This window comes from Arachis ipaensis, chromosome B10, assembly GCF_059453495.1.
Source record: "Arachis ipaensis isolate K30076 ecotype BB chromosome B10, ASM5945349v1, whole genome shotgun sequence".
NCBI lineage: Eukaryota > Viridiplantae > Streptophyta > Magnoliopsida > Fabales > Fabaceae > Arachis > Arachis ipaensis.
This window is the reverse complement of record NC_142435.1, coordinates 19,339,019-19,360,071: the sequence shown is the minus strand read 5'-3', so window position 1 is coordinate 19,360,071 and position 21,053 is coordinate 19,339,019. Positions and strand designations below refer to the sequence as shown.

At 35.9% G+C, this 21,053-nt stretch overlaps 3 protein-coding genes across 3 annotated transcripts; 1 reads left to right on the top strand and 2 right to left on the bottom strand.

Moving 5' to 3' along the window:
• Nucleotides 1–10,639: 10,639 nt before the first annotated feature.
• On the bottom strand, nucleotides 10,640–12,171 carry LOC148579328 (protein FAR1-RELATED SEQUENCE 5-like). The gene is made up of 3 exons (XM_088489605.1): nucleotides 11,748–12,171; nucleotides 11,174–11,622; nucleotides 10,640–10,939 (listed from the first exon to the last, which is right to left on the bottom strand). Exons 1-3 carry the CDS (start codon nucleotides 12,169–12,171, stop codon nucleotides 10,640–10,642), a joined length of 1,173 nt encoding a protein of 390 aa, XP_088345731.1.
• A 70-nt stretch (nucleotides 12,172–12,241) lies between these two features.
• On the bottom strand, nucleotides 12,242–12,598 carry LOC148579327 (protein FAR1-RELATED SEQUENCE 5-like). The gene has a single exon (XM_088489599.1). The coding sequence runs from the start codon at nucleotides 12,596–12,598 to the stop codon at nucleotides 12,242–12,244; it is 357 nt and encodes a 118-aa protein (XP_088345725.1).
• Nucleotides 12,599–15,025: 2,427 nt separating this feature from the next.
• LOC107620279 (uncharacterized) lies at nucleotides 15,026–17,831 on the top strand. The gene is made up of 8 exons (XM_021113873.2): nucleotides 15,026–15,081; nucleotides 15,534–15,584; nucleotides 15,702–15,720; nucleotides 15,845–15,949; nucleotides 16,680–16,787; nucleotides 17,129–17,179; nucleotides 17,561–17,623; nucleotides 17,712–17,831. Exons 1-8 carry the CDS (start codon nucleotides 15,026–15,028, stop codon nucleotides 17,829–17,831), a joined length of 573 nt encoding a protein of 190 aa, XP_020969532.2.
• The last annotated feature ends 3,222 nt before the right edge of the window (nucleotides 17,832–21,053 follow it).

Below are 21,053 nucleotides of genomic sequence, written 5' to 3'. Positions count from 1 at the left end.
AATTAATGACTCAAAATAACTAACTAGTTATATATAATTATTATTAATAATAAATAATTTATTAAATAATAAATAATTTATTAAATAATATATCTAAAAATGTTAAGCAGTATCTAAATTTATTAATAATAATAAATAATTTTAAAATTAATATTACATTTAGTGTTAATAAATTAATTAATTTACACTAAATTCAATTATTACATTATTGCATTACGTACAACTAACATATAAACTACTTGACTAATATTATTCAAAAATTAAAAAATTTAATGACAATAAATATATTAATTAAAGATCCAATAATAATTAATAAATTATTAAAATTTAAAAATATTTAATTTTTATTACTTACTTAAAATATGCTAAATTTATTTTACAGATATTCTTCAATAATAATTTAGTTTCTAACAATAATTAATAAAATTTAAATATAATAATAATAATAATAATAATAATAATAATAATAATAATAATAATAATAATAATAATAATAATAATAATAATAATAATAATAATAATAATAATAATAATAATAATAATTAGAGTACTGCTAGGAAGTCAATAGTCTAAGTGTACAATGTGTACAATGGACTAAATTTCTGGCCCAATATGAATAAAAAATTGAAATTACCCAGATTTACCCTAGTGGATAGGTGATGTTTAGTTTTGAAAATAACCACCCCTCATAATTAGGAATCCTAATTTTCCCTCTATTCCCCTTTCTTCCGTTACCGTCATGTTAGAAGACAAACCCTTCATATTTTGTTTTGAACATCCCACTGTCTCCCCCATTGGAACTCTGATAAGCGCTGAGCATCCTTCACCGCGAGCATCCGTCATGTGTCTCCCGCCCAGCAGAGTCCACCGGCTCTCTCTTCGTCATAGGTGTACGACACGCAGGCGGTTCAACCCAAGCTCCGCCGTGCCTGAACAACCGGGGTCATCCACCATCGGTGCAGTACGGAGCACAAAGGCTAAGCCTTCGTCAGCGTCATTTCACACTAGCAACTCCCAGCCATTGGAGGCACCACCAGACCCGGCTTTCTACCTGCCATTCAACTCTTATTTCGGTGCATGCAGTACCAACTGAAGGCTGCGCGTAAGTTTTCTGTTGACGCAGGTTAGTGAAAAGTATCTTGTTTTTTTTTCTGGTCATTTTAATTTTTTCTTGTTATTCCTGGGATGACATGCATTGACCTGTGTGTTGGTGTTTGGTTGTAAATAGTGATCAAATAAATTGTTCAAAGTTCAATTCACCAAAACGTGCACAAAAAGTTGTAGGTGTAGAGGTTTGCTATTTAAAAAGTCTGAGCGCGGGAAGGTTTTCAAAAATTTCGTTCCAACAGGGTAGAATATTTCGCTCCCTGTGTGGTCCGTTGCATGTTATGTCTCCTAGAATAGTTGACTAGTGTTGTCCTGTTGTTGAAAGTGTGTCGATGGTTATTTTAGCAAGCTTTCGGATGGTTATTTTGGTATCCGGTTGGATGCTGTTCATTTTTTAATGTTTGCTGCGTTGGTCCAGGCTTCGTCGCCAGTGTTTATAATCGTCCTTCATTCAGTCTTATTTATTACTTCTTCATAACAGAGTTTCAATTTACATTCATTTTTTCCTGATTCCTGTTGATGCCGTATCTAGTGCTGGATACTGTTTATATCGCTTGGTTGTCGAATTTCTAAAACTGAAATTATGCCCTTGCTGCATCATTATTGCGCGGGAACTTGTATTATAAAATTGTGAAGTGAATTGTTTGGTTTGATGCCACTTTGCTGTAATATGGTTTAATAATTTCAATGTTTTAAACTTGTTTTTTCCCCTTAAACAGCCAAGTCCCCTATGTTACTCCTACTTAAGAAACAATTTACTAATGTAAAGGTGTTTATTTCACCCAAGTCAATCTCAGATCTCAGTCGGTCAATCATTTAATCAATCGAATTCTACTGTCTCTACTGAAACCACATCATTCTCAAGTTGCTATATTATTAGTTGTATGGTTGTTTATCTATGAAAGTGGATCCTTTGTTGTTTTTTTGTAATGGAATGCATGAATATTTTGCAGGTACTTGTTCTTTAAAATTGTGACTTCAGTTGTTTGCTTTAATGTTCCTCGACAGGTTATTTTAGATTGTGTCTTGACAGTACTTTTTCACTTTGGGGGCTGTGATTGCTTTAAATAAATATTGTTTTAATTTTTTTGCTTGTTTAATTATTTTTTACCAGGTTTTTTCTTTTTCTGTTTACATTATATTTCAAAAAATACTACACCATGCCAACTTATTGTGATCTATTTTAATATTTTCGATGCTGTGCACCTTTGTTTCTTTCTTTATTTACCCAGCCAAGCTCTCTAGGTTGCTCCTCATTTTTGAAATAGTTTACCAATGCAAAGGTTTTTTTTAACTCAAGTTAATCTAATTTCTCAGTCAGCCAGTCACTTAAAAATTACATTGCTATTGTCTTTTGTGAAACTCCAGCATCTTCAGGTTTCTATAAGATTAGATGTATGGGTGTTTATCTATCAAGGTGGCTCATTTGAATATTTTATGTAATTTTATTATGGCTAGATTCTTTCAACGCAAGTCCTTACTCAATAATTTTACCATAAAGATTGATTTTTATTTAATAAATTCTTACTGTTTTAGTCTTAGTACAGACCTCGCACCGCTGCCGACCCATCCTGTAACACCCGACGACAGAAACCCACACCATCTTGCGTTAGCCGGCATCATTAGTCCCAATGCCTCCGTGACCGAACACTACCACCATTATTTGTAGTTTACAGTAAGTGTCTTCATTATCATTTTTCCTGATTTCTATAGCTGCCGTATCTAGTGCTAGTTACTGTTTATGTCGCTTGTTTGCTGAATTTCTGTTAGTGCAAGCCTCACCTTGCTGCATGATTATTGTGCCAGAATTCTTGATTAAAATTGTGGTATGAATTGTTGGATTTGATGTACCTGGACGGGTTGGTTTAGCATGTCACTTATAGTTTTCATCCACTTTGGTGGTGCTCATTTGATTGAAAAAATATTGTTTCCATCGTTCCTCTTATTTAATCATTTTGTTCATTGCTTTTTTTTTCCTTAAAAATTAAACTTTAGGAAATAGTTTACCAAGTTACTTGTTGGCTGTATAATGTTTATGTAGCTTGGTTGTTGGGTTTTAAAAATTGAAAACCTCACCATGTTGCATGATTATTGTGCAAGAACTTCTTGTTTAAAATTATGTTGTGAAGTTGGTGGCTGTAATGTTTTTTTCCTGCGAAAAGTTATTCAGTTGCTTGGTTTTGAGTAGGTCAGTTTTTTATGTTGCCTGTATTTGTTTGAAATAAGTAGATGGTAAACTGTGCATGCTGTTGAAGGGTTGGTTTTGAACTGGGATTACTTGTTAGCATATAACTCTACTTTTCCGTTGGGTGCTTTACTTTATTTTTATTGATTTGACGAATAACCATCCACGCAAAGGCAAAAATGAACATTTAATGTCTTATGGAAACAAACATGTAAGTTAATTGTGTCAAACATACATTTTAATTGTTGTATCCAAAAAGTATCTACATACCAAAGCATCATGTTTCAAGAGAATTTTATACTTCTAAGTTAGACATAATAACTTCATTCTGATTCTCTTTGAAGGGGCACTGCAGATAAATTTATTCCCAAACTGCTGTGTGTGTGGATTAATCATGTTACTTTATCGGGTAGGATTTTAAGTATGATGAATTAATAATATATAGAAATTGGAGAGACTAATTATTCATTCATTCCTTCCAAGCACGGACTTGTTTGGATTTTGATCTGTTGAGAACCATTCTGATGGGGAACAAGGTAATATGTGTTCCATCATTCATCAATCTTCCTTATGATGACTTAAACCTTGTTTTATTGATGTACACAGAAATTAGTAGAGACGCGTTGTTCTCCATCCTATATCAATGGCATGGTCACCCATCTGAAAAGCATTAATGCCTTGGAAAAGCTACTAGAGATTGATGCAATTGAGTTCGGTTTCGTCAAGAGGATTCCAAAATGGGTGGTGAAGCAAAGTATAATGAAACAACTTGCGAGGGCATACGATGTGGACACGAATACGCTTATAGTGGATGTTGGAAACATCCGAATCAATTCTGAGTTGATAGGGAAGGCATTAGGCATACGCGACGGGGGTAAGATAGCAATGTTCCCTTTTTATTATTTACGAAACGTATCCTGGTTTGATACCCTTGTCGTTGCGTAATAGTTGTTGTACACACTGTTCTGCCTTTGAAATTGTAGGTGATGCCATACCCGAACTTAAAAAGAAGAATCCAGCCCATCTCACCATCAAAGCACAGTTTTAGAAAAAGACAACCACCCAGCTGTGCAATTTCGTGTATGCCTGTCCCATGGATACTGATGCGCAACGGGCAGATTTCAGAAGGCACTTCATCCTGGTGGTGCTGAAAATGTTCTTATGCCCAACGAGTCAACAAACCATATCCCCCTGGTACATCCCTCCTATTCTTGATGTGACCGACCCCAGCAGATTTAATTGGGCTTATAAAACATTCAAGTGGTTGGGTCTAGCAATTGAGAAATTCCAATCTAAGAACCACGAAACTTGTGGTGGTTGCATGTTCGCCCTTTTGGTATATTGTAATGTTTAGTTTCTTTTTTTACTTGATTGCTTCTAGATGGCAGAACATAACAATTCTACATTTCCTTTCAGCTGTTATACTTTCAACGATTGCAGCATGGGCCACTCGATCGCTGTCGAGAACAAGAACCATGGGTCATTGCATGGACTGCTGCAGAACTTGAGAAGAAAGCCGCCAATGTGCTGGCTGAGGTACTATGCCGGTTAATTAATTCCTTGCAATATGCTAACCCAATTTACCGATGAGGAATTTGTGTAAAATTGATTGATGCACTAATGTCGGATTGTAAATTATTGCTTTCTAAATACCATTGACGTGTCCATATCAGGGTTGCATCGGAGATAGGAAGAGAGGGAGCAAGGAATCAGCCTCCACTAAACAAAGCCGACTGAGGGCACCCAAGAATAGAGAGGCGCACAAGGTAATGTCTTTCTTGGAATTTAAGTTAAGTATATTATGTTTATAATAATGGTGGTTATTGACATGGTGATGTAATTTTTGCATCTTGAAAGCTATATTACATAGAATTTTGTTCGCATACCGTCATGTTGTCTCTATTCTCTGTGTCGATTACTTACGTAGCTCATTTAGAAACTAGGAGGCCCGAACAAGCACGCGAAAAAAAGTTGCTGATCGTCAGGGCCAGATCCTGCGACTACAGTACATCAGCTCATGAAGGCCCAAGTTGCAACGAAAGACATGTTGTACCTTCAGACTCCGACAAAGACGATGATGTGCCCATTGCTCAACGAAGGCGCCAACCTATTGTACCTTCAGACTCCGACGAAGATGATGATGTGCCCATTGCTCAAATAAGGCGCCGACACTTCCAAGACGACTTGAATAGGAATGGTGAGTATGTAAATAAGGAGGACTGTGCTTTCGCTCAACATAATCAGGATCCTATTAAACCCTCTTCAGCACTTGTGGAAGTTATTGATTATGATTTTGACAGGCAAGTTCTAGAAATAAGATTCTATTTGGGATGACATTTTCCCATATCTCATTTGTACTGCAATTTAACTCTGCCTACAACTAGAGTTAGCTTATTACAGTTTCGTCTGCCTATAGACCACACATAAATTTTTCTCAGTGTGTACTTGATTTCCCTGCTGTAATTTTGTTAGCACAGATAGGCTAAATTTCTATATAGAATAAGATATTTGGTTACCTCACATTTCTCATTGTATTTTAACATATTAACTAAGTGCGTAAAACCTATTAGTTTAAATTAAACAGTTGGTTCAAAATCAAATTAGACATACATCTTCAATTAGTTGTAACATATTACACAAAATGCATATTGATTATTTAAGGTAACCATCTGTTGTCTGTCTCAAAATTGCATGTCCTAATTATACTATGATTTCAATGGTTTCTACACGTGCTTTGTAACTATAGTTGCATTCGATGCAGAGAATTCGACGTGAACTTCGTGCAGTGTCCAGAAGTTGAGAAACTATTGGAAAAGTTTGAACAAGGTGGGAACACAAGTACATTAACGTGGAACCCCTTCAGACGGTCGTGGCTAACAAATCATGCTATCACACCCCGAGTCTCGGAAGGCCTAGCTTTTCCCTTGGCTTGACACAGCCATAGTTGTCAGAACTGAACCGGTGATCGAACCGGTCAGGTTACTGGGTCACTGAGTCACTGGTTCAACCGGTAGATCACTGGTTGAACCGGTTAACCCGGTCCCACATAAGTAAAACGTATAAAATAGCTAAAAACTTAAAAAATTAACAGTTAAAAAACATATCTTCAATAACATTTTAATAAACATTAAGTCTCAAATCCTAAAAATAAGTAGTAATACGAAAATAAACATAATGTGAATGTGGTAACATGGCCGAGGATTCATGAAGAAGATGGGGTACGGTCCAAACACTTCAAGCCTGCCGCTGTGGTCCCATAGAACATGCTGACATGAGCATTCATAGCCATAGAAACTATTTCATCAGCAATACAACAAACAATGAGCTGAATCTTAATAGGTATGGCTCCCTACAAGTTGTTCCTTCTGGACATACTACCAAGTCACCTGTTTTCCACACACCAAATCACAATCTTGTTTTCTATCCCTTGTGAGTCTAACAGTCCTAATTGGAGCTATGAACTCTGACACCTTACTCAAGCTATATGTGACTGCAATCAAAGGCTTAGCCAAACAAGTGCTTAAGAAAACAGGATCAAGGAATGTCCTATGTGTGCAAACATATATAACACCAATCTCCAAGAATAATGCACAACAACAATCCACTAACTACTAAGAATAATATACAACAGCAACCAACATATATAACACTATAACAGATAATCAACAATCAACAATCTAACAACAATGGATAATCAACAAATTGGACAGAAATAAAAAATAAATCAACAAACAAGAGAGATCAAACAGAAAAACATGTGGAAGTATTCATGTTCTCATCTGCCAACATACAGAAATCAAACTGAAATCAAACATATGTGATTATGTGAACAATCAACAATCTCAAACAGAAGCCAACATACATAATCAATCTACAATAATCAATTAATTCTAACTATCAGTATTAAATTATTGAAAATTTAATATCCTGAATAACTTCAAAAAATTAAAAATACATACCTGGGATGGATCCTGGAGGGCTGGAGGGACGAGCACTCGAGCAGAGAAGAGGGAGGTCGGAGGTGACGACTGACGACTGACGAGCAGGAGGCAGTAGGCGACGAGGTGGCGACTTGAATCTTCGATGGACCGTGGACGTGCTTCTTGGCGGTGGTGAGTGGCGCACTGGTGTGGCCGTGTGGTTGCGATGGTGAGTGCCGCGCTGCCTGAGGCTGAACGGGTCTCTGATCCGCGCTGGCGACGAGGTGGCTGAAACTGAAGCAGACTCTCTAGTCTCTATCTCTCAGGCCTCAGCTCTCATGGAGTTATGGTGGTCTCTCATGGCCAAAAGGGTTGGGAAGGGAAACAGGGGATGGAGTGAACACGATGGGGGCTAGGGTTCCATTTCAGCAATCAGTAGCTTTATTTTTTTTGTTTTTTTTATTTTTAATAAGAAATGACGTCGTTTCAAGCGAAGGATAAAAAAAAAGAGTTCGAACCGGTCTGGGTTAAATGAAACCCGCCGGTTCGCCGGTTCTGATCAAATCCGGCCGGTTCAATCCGATTCGATTCCTTGTTCAATTCGAAAGCTTACCCGGAGCGGTTATGGCACCGGTTCATCGGTTTTCCGGTCCAATTGGCCTGTTCGGTCCGGTTCTGACAACACTGGACACAGCTAGAGAAGTCACCGGCCACACCCCCCTCATAACGGTACATCCGAGGCTTAAGAGTGTGAAGTTAGGTGAGGAGAAGGAGGAAATGGTCCGGTGTTGGATTCTGAACTCTCGCCTCGACAAAGGCGCACCATTGGCTACCTTTGAAGGTAGGTCGTATCTTCAATTGTCAAGGTTGGATTTGTGGACTTTGAAAGCACGCGGTTGGGTGAACAGTAATGTAAATTATTGAAACCCATGCTGTAGTTTCAATTAATTTGTTTCTCTTACCCTAGATTTCATGCGTGCTTACTTTTACTACGCAGATTATTCAATGGATGTGCAACACATTTAATGATGCTCCGGTAGCGCACTTCAAACGTGACTTCTATTGCGTGTCTCTAGGAATATTGGTATGAAGATTGTAATTTTTTTGAATTCTCATCATAGCTATAGCATCACTGGATACTACTTTGGCAACAGGAAACGGTGATAAGACAACATAACTTGGATGCATTCCAGAATGGGCCAGTTCTGGTGTATGATGGATTCGGTCCAAATTTCGGAGACGACAACAGATTCTTTGACAAAGTGGAAGCATAAAAAATAAATTGGGTTAGACATTATTCTTTTTTATGTAGCACATGGTTAGCCTTTTTAGGATAATGTCTTATTTGTCCTGGTCACTTATTCTTCATAAACTGATGGATGTTTTGAGAAATTTTAAAGGTTATCTCATTTGTATTCTGCATGCACCGATTCATTCGTACTTCCTATATGTGAAAGTGAACTTGCTAGGTCATTTAACCAATAATGGTAAAGATTGAACCAACCTATGAAGTTTATTATGTTTGTCGTGCATCTTACTCCATGCATTTCATATTTGCATGTGTTGTTATTTGTGTTATCTTTTTGCAGTGGTTTATTCCAATGTGTTGGAAAGGACACTGGTGGCTGTATGCTTTTAATGTGGCCCAGAAACGGGTGTTGGTAATTGATAGTCTGAAATGTGAGGAACCCACTGATGAAAGGAGGAAACTAGATGCATATGCGATAAGTTAGGACACCACATGTGCATTTTTTTCGAATTCATTGACAAATAAGTTCAATAGTTAACAAAGTATGGTTGAGTTTTTTACATGGTCGACTGATTGAAGACATGTCCAAGGTGGCTATACCAACTTATGAGCGTACTTTGAATGGCCCAAGTATTGCATATGCCTCAGTCCCCGTGCAACCCAACGGGTAAGTATAAGTAATCGCCACACCTAGCAAATTCATGCTTAGCAATTGGTTTGACATTGATATCATACTGAATGGACCCTTGTTATTTACATAGTTGGGATTGTGGCATCTTTGTAATTAAATTCATGGAGTTATGGACTGAAGATTGTAGACTACATGAATGGGATGATGTAAGTTACTCTGTCACTCATTTTTAGATTTTTTATTTCCGGTTCATGTTTCTTACAAAATTCAATCATTATCCTCATCATGAAAATACCCACAGGATATGCTTCTTGCTTTGAAAGTTCAGCTAATGCTGGACATTGTCATGGGAGTGCACAATGAGTCAATAGGACAGGTACGAACTTTGTTGGAAGAAAATGAGAAATGTGCGCACCGCAACCCTAGAAGAAACAAGAAAAAGGAGGTGAAATCACCATTCACGGCACCAAGTACGAGGACACTGATGAAACAGGTCGGGGAACAACCTGTGAAAAAAAACCGAAAATGGAGAAAGCAATAGTTGTACTTAGTCTTAAGAACATAGAAACCTTTATTAACTTATGTGTTTTTCGGCTTAGGTGTATATGGTCTTTTGATGTTAGACTCTTGGTATAAGATATATGATGTACATATTTGGTTCTCTAAGTACTATGGTTCTATTTCAAGAAAATAGCTCAGCACAGAAAAGCTAGTGCTCAACAATAACCATTCAGTTAACAATAGGATTGAACATCTGCTTTCCTATGGAAATGAACATCCAGGGTAAAATTCTTGTATAATATTACACACAATAAGTCATGGAAATTTTATGTTATCATCTGCGTATAAGAAGAAGTAACCATTCGCTGTCGTACATGTTCGAACATCCAAATTAAAAATAATACTAATATATCAACCAAAATTCACCCAAATTATACAGAATAACCATCCGGGGATACTAGGAATTATAAACATCTGAATCTTACTGAATCGAACATCCAATGGAAAATTCTTGAAACTGATCTCAGACATACACGTTAACTATTCTGAAACAAGAATATGTGGATAACTTTAAATAAACATCCGATTCCGTATTGAATTGAACATCCATGTTAACACACTAATTAAAAGTCATACATAATACAACATGTTAAATTGGTTTATTTGCAACAAATTTGAATTGTAGACTAAAATTAATCATGTATAGATTCTTGGAACAACTGCATTCAACCCCGTAAAATAGATCTTCATAACATAATACCACCCAACTCATTTATTACCCATGATACATGAATGCCATTCGAAATCATATCTACATCAAGATGAAAAAGAAACACACGCACACCCATGTCCCGTATATTCTAACTTTTTGTCAAACGAGCTTAGCAAAGACATGAAGCTTCCCACTTGTTCTGGCGCATTCCGGGCAATAGGATCACCAATGTTTGTATCCTGATATGTATTTGAACGAACCATCTGCTAAATTTATCCAAAAATTACAACATTGAACTCATGACATAATGTAATAACAAAATTAATAGTTCAAGTCATATTGACACAAGCATGTACCGGGGAAACATTCTTGTTTTTCCTCCGACTAGATTTGTTGAAAGACTTCTCAAGGGTCGCTCTGAGCCTCTTACTCTTTGGCCGGCCCTTTGTAGTGACCAAGATGGTCTTTGGATGTCGACAAGACCGAGAACATTCGAATTTTGTGAACCAATGCTGGTGTGGGTCTCCGCCATGCTCTCGGACCTCTTCTTAGCATGGTGCTCACTTAGCTTGGCCCTTGTTTCTTCTAGAGCAGCATGCAACAATGTTGTTTCATCGTCGTCATTTACAAACTCCTGCGCAATGTTGTAAAAGTGTGCACATAATCTCTTGAATGCATTATGACTCACATCTGATCAGCTGACGTCGTGACTGCTCTTGATATAAGTATGCTTGCGCTTTAAATTCTTGCTCAATCGAGGGAGAACATAGCAGGCATGTACTTTATACACTTTAAACGAATGAAAAACTTCAAGACAGTGACAGCACATCACACCTGAACTCTCAAAAAGATTGCACTCACAACGAACCTCCTGTGTGGAGCGGTCAAAGTGGACGACGTACGAAACACAAAGCATATTATCATGTACTGATTTTTCCTCTTCCACCTTCATGCATACAACTGGCCCATCTTTAGTAACTACAGATGCTCTACAATAAGCCTTTTTCACAAACTCAACTTGAACATCCCTAAACATGCTAGTAGTGTACTCCTGCTGAAATTGTCTCTCCATAGGCGAGCTCGTTGCACAAGATATAACTCCCCTGGAGTCTACTGCATCATCCTCCAATTCTCTCTGCTCCTTGGCTCCAAGCACATTGTCGTATTCGTGAACAAATTGGACCAAGCTAGTCTTGCTATATAAGAATCCACCATAGAATGTGTGCATGCTCTCACTCCCTTGCGTACTCCTCATGGCAGCCCAAAATTCACCCTTGAAGAATATAGGAACCCACATGCTTCGGTCATCATAAAGATCTACAAAAAACACACAGTTCAAGTTATAAGAAACCTTTCACTGAACTCATTATTACATAACAGATAAAGCCAGCTACCTCATAATTATCAATTGAAAAGCATAATGTAATTGTACAACTACAAACTTGACAGCCATGTGTTGTCATATAAATTGTACTCCTCTATAAATTCAAACCATTTTTTCTCGAATGACTCCTCCGTCCGAGAGTTGAAAATAATGTCCTTGATGTCGGCATAAAACTCTCTGTACCGGCAATAACCTCTAAGCTTCTGCGAAAACTTCTTCATGATGTGCCAAATGCACCAACGGTGATGTGTATTGGGTAACGCCTTTCTTATCGCACCATACATGGATCTGCATTGATCGATAATGATGCACTGTGGAGCTGTTCCCATGCACGTCACCCATTGGGTAAAAACCCACTCATAACTCGAAATTTCCTCGTTTTCCAACAACGCACATCCAAGGAGGGTCGACTTACCATGGTGGTTGACACCAACGAAGGACGCAAATGGTAACCCATGCTTATACACGTAACCAAATGCCATTAAGAATTCCCAGTCACAACCACAAGGAAAATAATAACCAAAAAAAAAAAAAAACCAACTACACCACCTGTTACCTATTTGTACTGTAAGTGCTATCAAGTGAGACAACGTCTCCGTAGTATTCATAGGAAGCCCTGCACCTTGTATCAACCCAAACTGCACTCCTAAATCTACACTCATCATCCAATTTCACTGCATAGAAGAAGTTTGGATTGATGTCCTTCATTCTCATGAAATAGTTCATCATTACCCTAACATCCGCATTTGCGTTGCTGGTTCGGAGTCTTACTGTAATATAGTTTCTTAAATCCTTTTCTAATAATCCCATATTCGAGGGGCCCCCAACCTCATTTGCCAAAGCTAGGAAGGTCTTGTTTGGTCGAATCCCAGCCTCATCATTATTCTGAATCACGTACTTCGCATGCATGGTCAGCTGCCTATACTCGCGGTAGTGCACTGCCTTCTTCCCGAACATGGGTGCGTGTGCCTCAACTCAACCTTGAAGAAAAGCCAATCTTGCTTCTCCTTATCAAATTTCACATATATTCTTGCCTTGCACCCGATGGCTAAAATCGGGTTCTTGCGCGTTGGTGCTTTGACACGAGACCCGCGGATGCGATCCCGATTACAGTGGATAGCCTGGTTAACGAATTCCTTCGTGATCTTGTCAAATGTTGTCGTCATTATCTTAGTTGCAAATCCAACTTTCTTTGTGTAGCTAACATAAAAATCATGAGCTAGTTGCAACTTCGCAAACCGCATTTCAACACTTGGTATTTCATCTTCCTCCAGGGAACCGTGATCAGGTAACTACGTATCAGAAAAAAAATAAAGCCATTAATTATGAAATCAAACATGCGGATCTTGACTGCACAAATTTAAACTACAATCTGAACCTCGTCACAAGTATCCATCTCGTCACTCCCAATATCAGTAACATCTAACATTTGCGTGGCCTGCACTTTTAACATAAACACATAAATTACAAAAAAAAAATTCAATTTTTATTTACTATCATGTACATGAAACCTCACTTACTAGTACAAGAAAATGCTAACTAAATTTATAGATCAAGTCATCCACCCAACTAATTTAAGCTTTACATAAAAGGCATTTAAATGCTAATCATGGTAATTGAATCAATTATTTCACTTGAACTATTACACAGTTATTGTGACTACTACCTACTCTCTTTCACGTTAACACTGAATAGCATACAGCTGAACATGCATTAGGTACAACTCCCATACATACAGTTCCTTCCTCGGTTTACCAGCCACTGCCACTGGTGCATATTTTTACTTTTAAGAGATGCTTTCTTTATGCATACATTAAGCATCATGCATAACTGTATATATATATATATATATATATATATATATATATATATATATATATATATATATATATATATATATATATATATATATATATATATATATATATATATATATATATATATACTCATCTTCTAATACTAACATGCAGGAAGCAAATACATCAAAAGCATCAATTGATAACTCCTGCATTTTTCCTTTTCATTATCAAAATATATCCTTCTTACTTATATTACCATTGGCTACAACTCTAATTCAATTGATAACTTTTGCATTAACATTGCCTACATGCCACTGTATTTTATTTATGAGGGAGTATATTGAATTTTAATAGGTTTTCATATAAGCTATTTCAACAAATAAGTATTTTCTTCCAAAAACACATTAATATGACGTGGTTACAATCGTTAATCACATTTGACATACATATAAGACTACAATGATATGTTAAAAATTTCCTAAGCTTCGTTGACTGAAGCATGTTGTTGATGCATCTGAATACCAATTAACAACATAAAATTAAACAAGCCACTTACATTGATTCTAAACAATTTCTTCAACTAAAAATGACCATCCATTGAAAAGCGTTTTGTACGTAACGATGCTCACCTTAGTTATTTGAACAGGATCGACGACGAGAGGTTTATCTATATTTTCATTTGGATTTAATGAAATCTCATTCCCACCGGGAGATGGAAAACAAACCACCGGTTCAGCCACAATGCACTCCATTAATGAACTCTGGCGGGGTGACGGGGGTGGAAGAGCAAGCACACTTGAGACCCCTTCTACTTGCGACGTCGACATCAAACACATGAAACACACGCCTGCTTGCTGTGCTCGCTGGATGTCTGTATGGTTGCGGCCCAACGGAGATCGAACAAAAAATGTGTAGGCGGTGCTAGACGAGGGCCTTGGCGGACTTTGACGCTGGTGGTAGGCGAGTCCGACGGCGGGGAGTGACGGGTGGGAAAGTAGTTCTCAGTTAGACCTGGAGACAATGGAGATGATACGGTATTGATAAACTGACGTCTACGTTGTGATCCTATAATTGCTTCTAATCCTATTTTTTTTCAAAATTTAAATTTGAATTAATTCAAAATTAATTCATTACCCATAAATTTAATTTTAATTAAAAATAACCCCATTGTATGCATTGTACAACAAGTACATTGGCTCCCTATACTTATTCTAATAATTATTAAATACATTAAAAAATATATTTTCTAATATATAAATCTATGTTAACAATGTTCACTAACTAAATCCAATAATATATTTTTAATTACAATATGTTAACTATTATTTAATCATCATCATCACCTACCCAAGATTCTATGGAGCAATAGAAACCGCAACAAACACAAAGGTTGCAAATTTACCCAAATTCAAACAATGGGGTCACGCCTTTTTGGAGAGGTACTCTTTCTTATAATGCTCTTGCTTGCAAACTTCCTGCACAAAAAAGCTTTTTTTTTGGGGGATTTTGTTTATTGGGTTCTACTTTGCAAAGAAGTATGAAAGAGAAGCAAAGAGGTATTGGGATGTCTTCTACAAGTGCCACAAGGACAAGGTAAAAGGTTGTTTGCTTATTATGTTTTATTTAGTTTATACTTGGTGAAATATTCTTTTTTAATTAGTATTAATTATAAGTATCTTTTGCCATTGGTTTCATTGTTTTGGGAATTTGGATTTGCAAAGTGAATGAAGATAAGCTGAAATTTCTAATAATAAAATAAAATAAAATAAAAAGATGAGATTTTTGTAGTTTATTGGGGAAAATGATATACTGAATTGGATTCGCAGTAATACCTAAAGACTAGACTAGTCTATTCTATACTATGTTAATGCAAATGTCTTATTGCTTCATTTTGTATTTGGTTTCCTCTTGTCTGTGGTGTCTATTGACTATTTCTGTAACCGGATGATCACTCTTCCAAGTTTTTCACCCATTATCTGTGTTTCATGTTCAAGGCATTTGCTATAAGTAATTTTGCTGTAGTGATGATTCAATTTTTTTTACAGTTTTTTAAGGATAGGCACTACTTGGATAAGGAATAGGGAGATTACTTTTCGGTGAGTGAGGAAATAATATCTTCAATTTTGATTTGGTTTGTTTTCTTTTTAACTTTGATGCTTGCAGTACTGACAATATAAGCAATTTTTTGCATGAAAATCATTTTTGGGGAGAAGAAAAAAAGTGATTTTGGAGGTATATTACTTTCATTTTCTTCTTTCTTGGTGTTTATGAATGAAATTCATTTTTTGTCAAAATCCTGTTTAGTAGTTCTTTGTATTAATAAGTTGCTTAATAGTCAAAGCTATTTACTAAACAGGTTGGTTGTGGAGCCGAAAATACTATATTTCCAGTGATAGCATCTTATCCAGATGCTTTTGTTTATGCATGTGATTTCTCGCCACGGGCTATTGAGTTAGTTAAGGTCAGACATCTTCGTTTTGTAAACTTCCTCTCCATTGTAACAATTTTGCTGTCTGCTTCTTGATTCGTTCCTGATTTGTTGGTATAAAAAAAATGTATGGTAATCGGTAATTTAGAGTGGCAAATAGATGGATCATGAATGTTGGATTTGACCATAGAAGATCAATAAAAAAAGCCATTATATCATTTTGATTTGTTACAAAATTGTTAAAACATCCAACAATATTAAATAGTATTAAACTGAATTCACTGGGTGAATAGTATTAAACTAAATTCAGATATAGATGGTTTTGATGGATGATAGAGTAATGGACGGTGGACCTAATTGCCACCTCTTCTGATATCATTCATTGTGCTGGAAAATGTAAATCCACATCCATACCTAGTATTGGAGCATTGGTTTAAACCGTGTTTGACACGAACACCTCCAGGTTAGCAGTATGTAGTTTCCCTTTTGTAACCTCAGTGTCTATTGCTCAGTGATCCGCTAACTCAATCCAATTACCTGTAAGACTTAGGAATTCATATTTCTATTATGGAAAAAGAGTGCATTAACTGCATTTGATATATGTTGATCAAGAATAAATTTGTATCACCTAAGCTTCTCTCATTTATAAAAAAATAAAATAAAATAAAAGGAGAAATATTGCTTATTTTACAGTATTCCAAATCCAACGGAAGCAAAGTTGTTACATTTATTTATGTAATTATATTTTTGTTTGTAATTGTAGACGCATGAAGACTTCAAGGAGTCCCGTGTTAGAGCTTTTGTCTCTGATTTGATAGTTGATGATCTGTGCAAAGAAATTCTTCCATCTTCGGTTGATATTGTTACCATGGTACTTACATTGTGTATTGTAGAATGATTATGGGATCACATTTGCATTTCTTAGATACTATCTGTCAATTTTTTGGCTTCATTTCACAAGTTTTGTGCTCTTGTTATTGAAAACTATATGTAGATCACTTGTTTAAGTATCTGACTTGGTAAACAGATATTTATGTTATCAGCAGTGTCCCCAGAAAAGATGCCTCTAGTATTGAAAAATGTTAGAAAAATTATCAAGGGAAGAAACTTTAGTATTCAATAATTGGATATACATTTTCATAAAACTTGCTAGATAACTTGTTCACAGTTCATTTCAAATGTGTTGAAATTCATGTCTTTCTCCATTTGCAGCCAAATGGATATGTGCTGTTCCGAGATTATGCCACGGGAGATCTTTCCCAGGTTGATTTTTGTTACCATATAATATCCTAAAGAATAGACTAGAGCTCAATTTTTTGTCCAGATAATTTTCCTTCTGATATTGATTTCTCTTTAATAATTGTATGAATCGAAATTTACTTCTTTTTCTTGTTTATATCAAAGTGAATAAAAATAAAACATTGCTACTTTTAGGTTTGATAACTATGCCAAGGTGGCTAGAGTAGGATGGATAGAGGTTTGCTTGATACGGTTCGGATGGTTTACAGTATAGTATAAGAGAAAAGGAAAAGTTACGAACTATAGTGTGTTGTTCGGGGAATTTTTTAATTCCAAATTTTGATTGACTATTTCTTTTTGTTTGAGCTATGATGATTCATGTGATACATATTTTCTGTTCTATAGGAAAGATTTTTAGGGAAGGATCAAAAGATTAGTGACAACTTTTATGTCAGAGGTGATGGCACTGTAAGGTTTCAGTTCTGGCATTGTTATCTTACAACTTTGATCATCCAAATTTCTTATTTCCTAATGTAATGCTTTATTTTCTATCCAGCGTGCTTACTACTTTTCGAACGAGTTCTTGACGAATTTATTCAGAGAAAATGGTTTTGCTGTTGACAAGCACTACAAGATTAATATCTATTTGAGGGAGTATTTTAGTGAAGGTTTTTAAAAACCTCCAAAATACATTTTATTTTTGGCAATTTAAAAAACCTCCACTAATCATTAATTAAAATTAAATCTTAGCTTAATTTTTCCAATTTTTCAAAATGGAGAGACTGGGTTAGTTGAGAACCTGAGACCGAGTTAGAGACCCTGCCGTGTAATTTTTAGGGTTCTACCGCCATTTTCGCCGTCATTTCCGCTGCCATTTTCGCCGCCGGCACCGGCGTCACAGCCGTGTCTGTTGCGATAGAGAGCTTCTGCCGTGTCCGTTCTATACTATTGTTGCTGTCACAGTGGAGTTTCCACCGCCGTTGTTGCTGCCGCTGTTTCCGTCACCACTGCCATTGTTGTTGCTGCCGCCGTTTCTGTCGTCGTGCCATGGTAGAACGCTTCTGGATCGAGCCACCTCTTTTGTCAACGTGTTTTCAGATCTGTTCGCTCCCAAGCTTCTTCTTCGACGCAACTTTCTCTCCCTCCATATTTCTCCTTCGAACTGCCGCTGGTACTTCTTCTTCGTCATTAATTTATTGATATCTCTTCTCTATTAATAAATGTCATTTTATTTTGAAAAATTTCATTTGTCTCTTTATGTTTCTCTGCGTCTTTGTTATTTTGGATTTGATTATTTGCTATGATCATGATTCTCTATCTCTCTTTCTAATTGTGAATTATAATTACTTGATTAATTAATTGACATTTTGATCTGTTCCTGAAGATACAAATTAATTTCCCATTTTTCAGAGTATATTTAAGAGTATATTGTAAACCAAAAGTTCTCTGGGATACCAAGCATGAGGTTGGTTCTTGTTTGTTGTTTTCTTTCTTTGTTGATCTAATGAGTTCTTATCTCTCTCCTTTTTTGTAAATTTTGAAGACATATCTGTTTTGGTGTTGCTTTGTTCAAAGGAAAATGACATGATATTTTGCAGTTGAACTTCAACCCCCTTCCCCGCGGTTCTATTATTTTCCCTTGTATTCAAAGCATGTATGAATATATTGAATGATTTTTGGATGGGGTTGGAATATAGTGAACTATATTCTGTTTGATATTTTGATTATGCATGTGTGATGATTAATTATATGGATATCACATGCTATGTTTATTGACAGTTTGCTAAGAGGTAGTTTCCGCGCTTCTGATTGTTCATATATTTTTCTTGCTTTCTATTTACTGTAGACACAAATCCCAACTGTTTCCCTAGTTCTTGTTTCTTTGTAGGCAGGTTTATTTCTCCTATAATCGGAGAACTAAGTAAGAAGTACCCTCATGTAACAACATATAAGATTGATATTGATCAGGTATGGCCTATTTTCTACAATGTAATGCAGGTTTAAATCATGGATAGAGATAAAATTTATGTACTGGAAAACCATTTTTTTTAGTTACTAAGCTTTACTACTCATAAGCTGAAATAGCTTAATTTTTTTTTTTGGTATTTCTACTATGTTCTGGTGTTTTGCATAAGATAAGTCCATGCTCCAAGGCAGCTGAAACCTGAAATTTTGCCCTTTTCTACTATGTGTTTCAGGAAGAAATTCAAGGCACATTACGCAAGCAAGTTACAGATTACTTCTGTGGTAATTGTTTAAGCTTTTAGTTAGAAATTCATTTATTCTGTTATTCTTTTGTATACATAAAATCTTACATAGGTATGGACCATATATCTCACTGTGTCCATCAATCACACTTCATATTTATAATCCCTTGTGCCGTTGTGCAGCCAACACTCCATTTCTTTCAAAATGGAAAAAAGGTTGATGAACTTATAGGTGCCGATGTTGCACGAATGAACCATATTACAGAGAAACTCTTCAAGTAATCCTTCAAATCTTCACTTTATGTAATGTTTTGGTTGTTGTTATTTCCTTTCACTAAAGTTTTGCATTGCTAGCATTTCACGTAGCAGTGCAATGTTCTATTCTGCACGTTATTATTTTCCCTTGTATTCAAGGCATGTATGAATATATTGAATGATTTTTGGATGGGGTTGGAATTCATGTTTTCTTTGAAAAGGAGACATGGAAGCCCTCACTATTGATTGGGATAATTTGGTTTTCTTGGCAAGGTTTTGTATAACTTTATCAATAAAATGTGCAATTTAATATATCTTATTGAACTTTACTCTACTTTTGGGCAGACACATGATCTCTGTTAACATATTATATTGATAGAAACTAAAGAATACAGAGAAGGAACTTTGACAGAGAAGCAAGAATGAAAATAAAACTGTGATTAATATATTGTGATTGTATTGAATGAGCAAGTGTGTTTCACATTATCAATTTCATATATACGAGTTTTATCCTTTTTTTTCCTGAGACTTTGTTGAACTGTCGGTTTTGCACTGCTATCCATTAGTCTTTCTTCTCGGAACACACGTATATAGTGATAAATGAATATAAAAGGGAACAGAGGCAGAGTATAATTCGAGAGAGTAAATTGATTTGCAGTTTTGTTTTGTTGCTTATGGTCTATTTATGGCCAACTAATCCATTTGTGGAGCGTGTAAGTTGTAACGCACGCAATATGAAATTGCCTTGTTAGAGCTTGTAAGTGAACAGATCATGATTTCTGAATGTGAAAGAGGAGAAAAGAAAAGGGGAAGAAGCCATCTATTTTGAGCAGAAAAATATTATACACTAGAAAATGCATGTTTGCTTGAACATAGAAGATTAAAACTTACTACTGTATGATCACTAGTTGTAGGATATATATTTAGTAGTTTGTTTTCCACTTGTTTTTGTTAATTACTGTTTTTAGACTCATATATAAAAGCACCCAACAGTTGCTTATCCTAGCTATATACAGGAACTACTTAAAAGAATAAAAATTCTTCACTTTATTACAACTATGGTGATGATTGGCCTCGTTCCTAGTGAAATAAATAGATATTGCTATTGCTTGAGATAGTTTATCCTTCTTGATTTTTTTTTCCTGTAAAAGAACTTGCAAATACCAATTAAAGTGCAAGAGCTAAATGACTAGTTGCTTTCCAGTTTCCATTATTCATATTTTTTTCCTTTTGATGTGTTTTTTTCTTTCATGTCTTGTAGTAATTAGCCTCATGCCGTAAAAGAATATGCTTTGATTCTTCCCTTGAGACATATGATACTGCAACTGACCAGTTTCAAATTGCACCTTGTAGATGGTAACTTGGAATTTTTGTGAAAAGCCATGCTAGTTGGTGAGAATCCTTTCCTTTAATGACATTGTTTGATAACCCATCTA

What these genes read in the sequence shown, in the direction of transcription:
- LOC148579328 (XM_088489605.1), bottom strand. Translation starts at nt 12,171, where the DNA reads ATGGCATTTGGTTACGTGTATAAGCATGGGTTACCATTTGCGTCCTTC. An exon ending in TGACAACACATGGCTGTCAA is followed by an intron (nt 11,623 to 11,747) that starts GTTTGTAGTTGT and finishes TGTTTTTTGTAG; the next exon opens with ATCTTTATGATGACCGAAGC. An exon ending in TTGACCGCTCCACACAGGAG is followed by an intron (nt 10,940 to 11,173) that starts GTTCGTTGTGAG and finishes AACATTGCGCAG; the next exon opens with GAGTTTGTAAATGACGACGA.
- LOC148579327 (XM_088489599.1), bottom strand. Translation starts at nt 12,598, where the DNA reads ATGCATGCGAAGTACGTGATTCAGAATAATGATGAGGCTGGGATTCGA.
- LOC107620279 (XM_021113873.2), top strand. Translation starts at nt 15,026, where the DNA reads ATGAAAGAGAAGCAAAGAGGTATTGGGATGTCTTCTACAAGTGCCACA. An exon ending in ACAAGTGCCACAAGGACAAG is followed by an intron (nt 15,082 to 15,533) that starts GTAAAAGGTTGT and finishes TTTTTTTTACAG; the next exon opens with TTTTTTAAGGATAGGCACTA. An exon ending in CCACGGGAGATCTTTCCCAG is followed by an intron (nt 17,180 to 17,560) that starts GTTGATTTTTGT and finishes TCTGTTCTATAG; the next exon opens with GAAAGATTTTTAGGGAAGGA.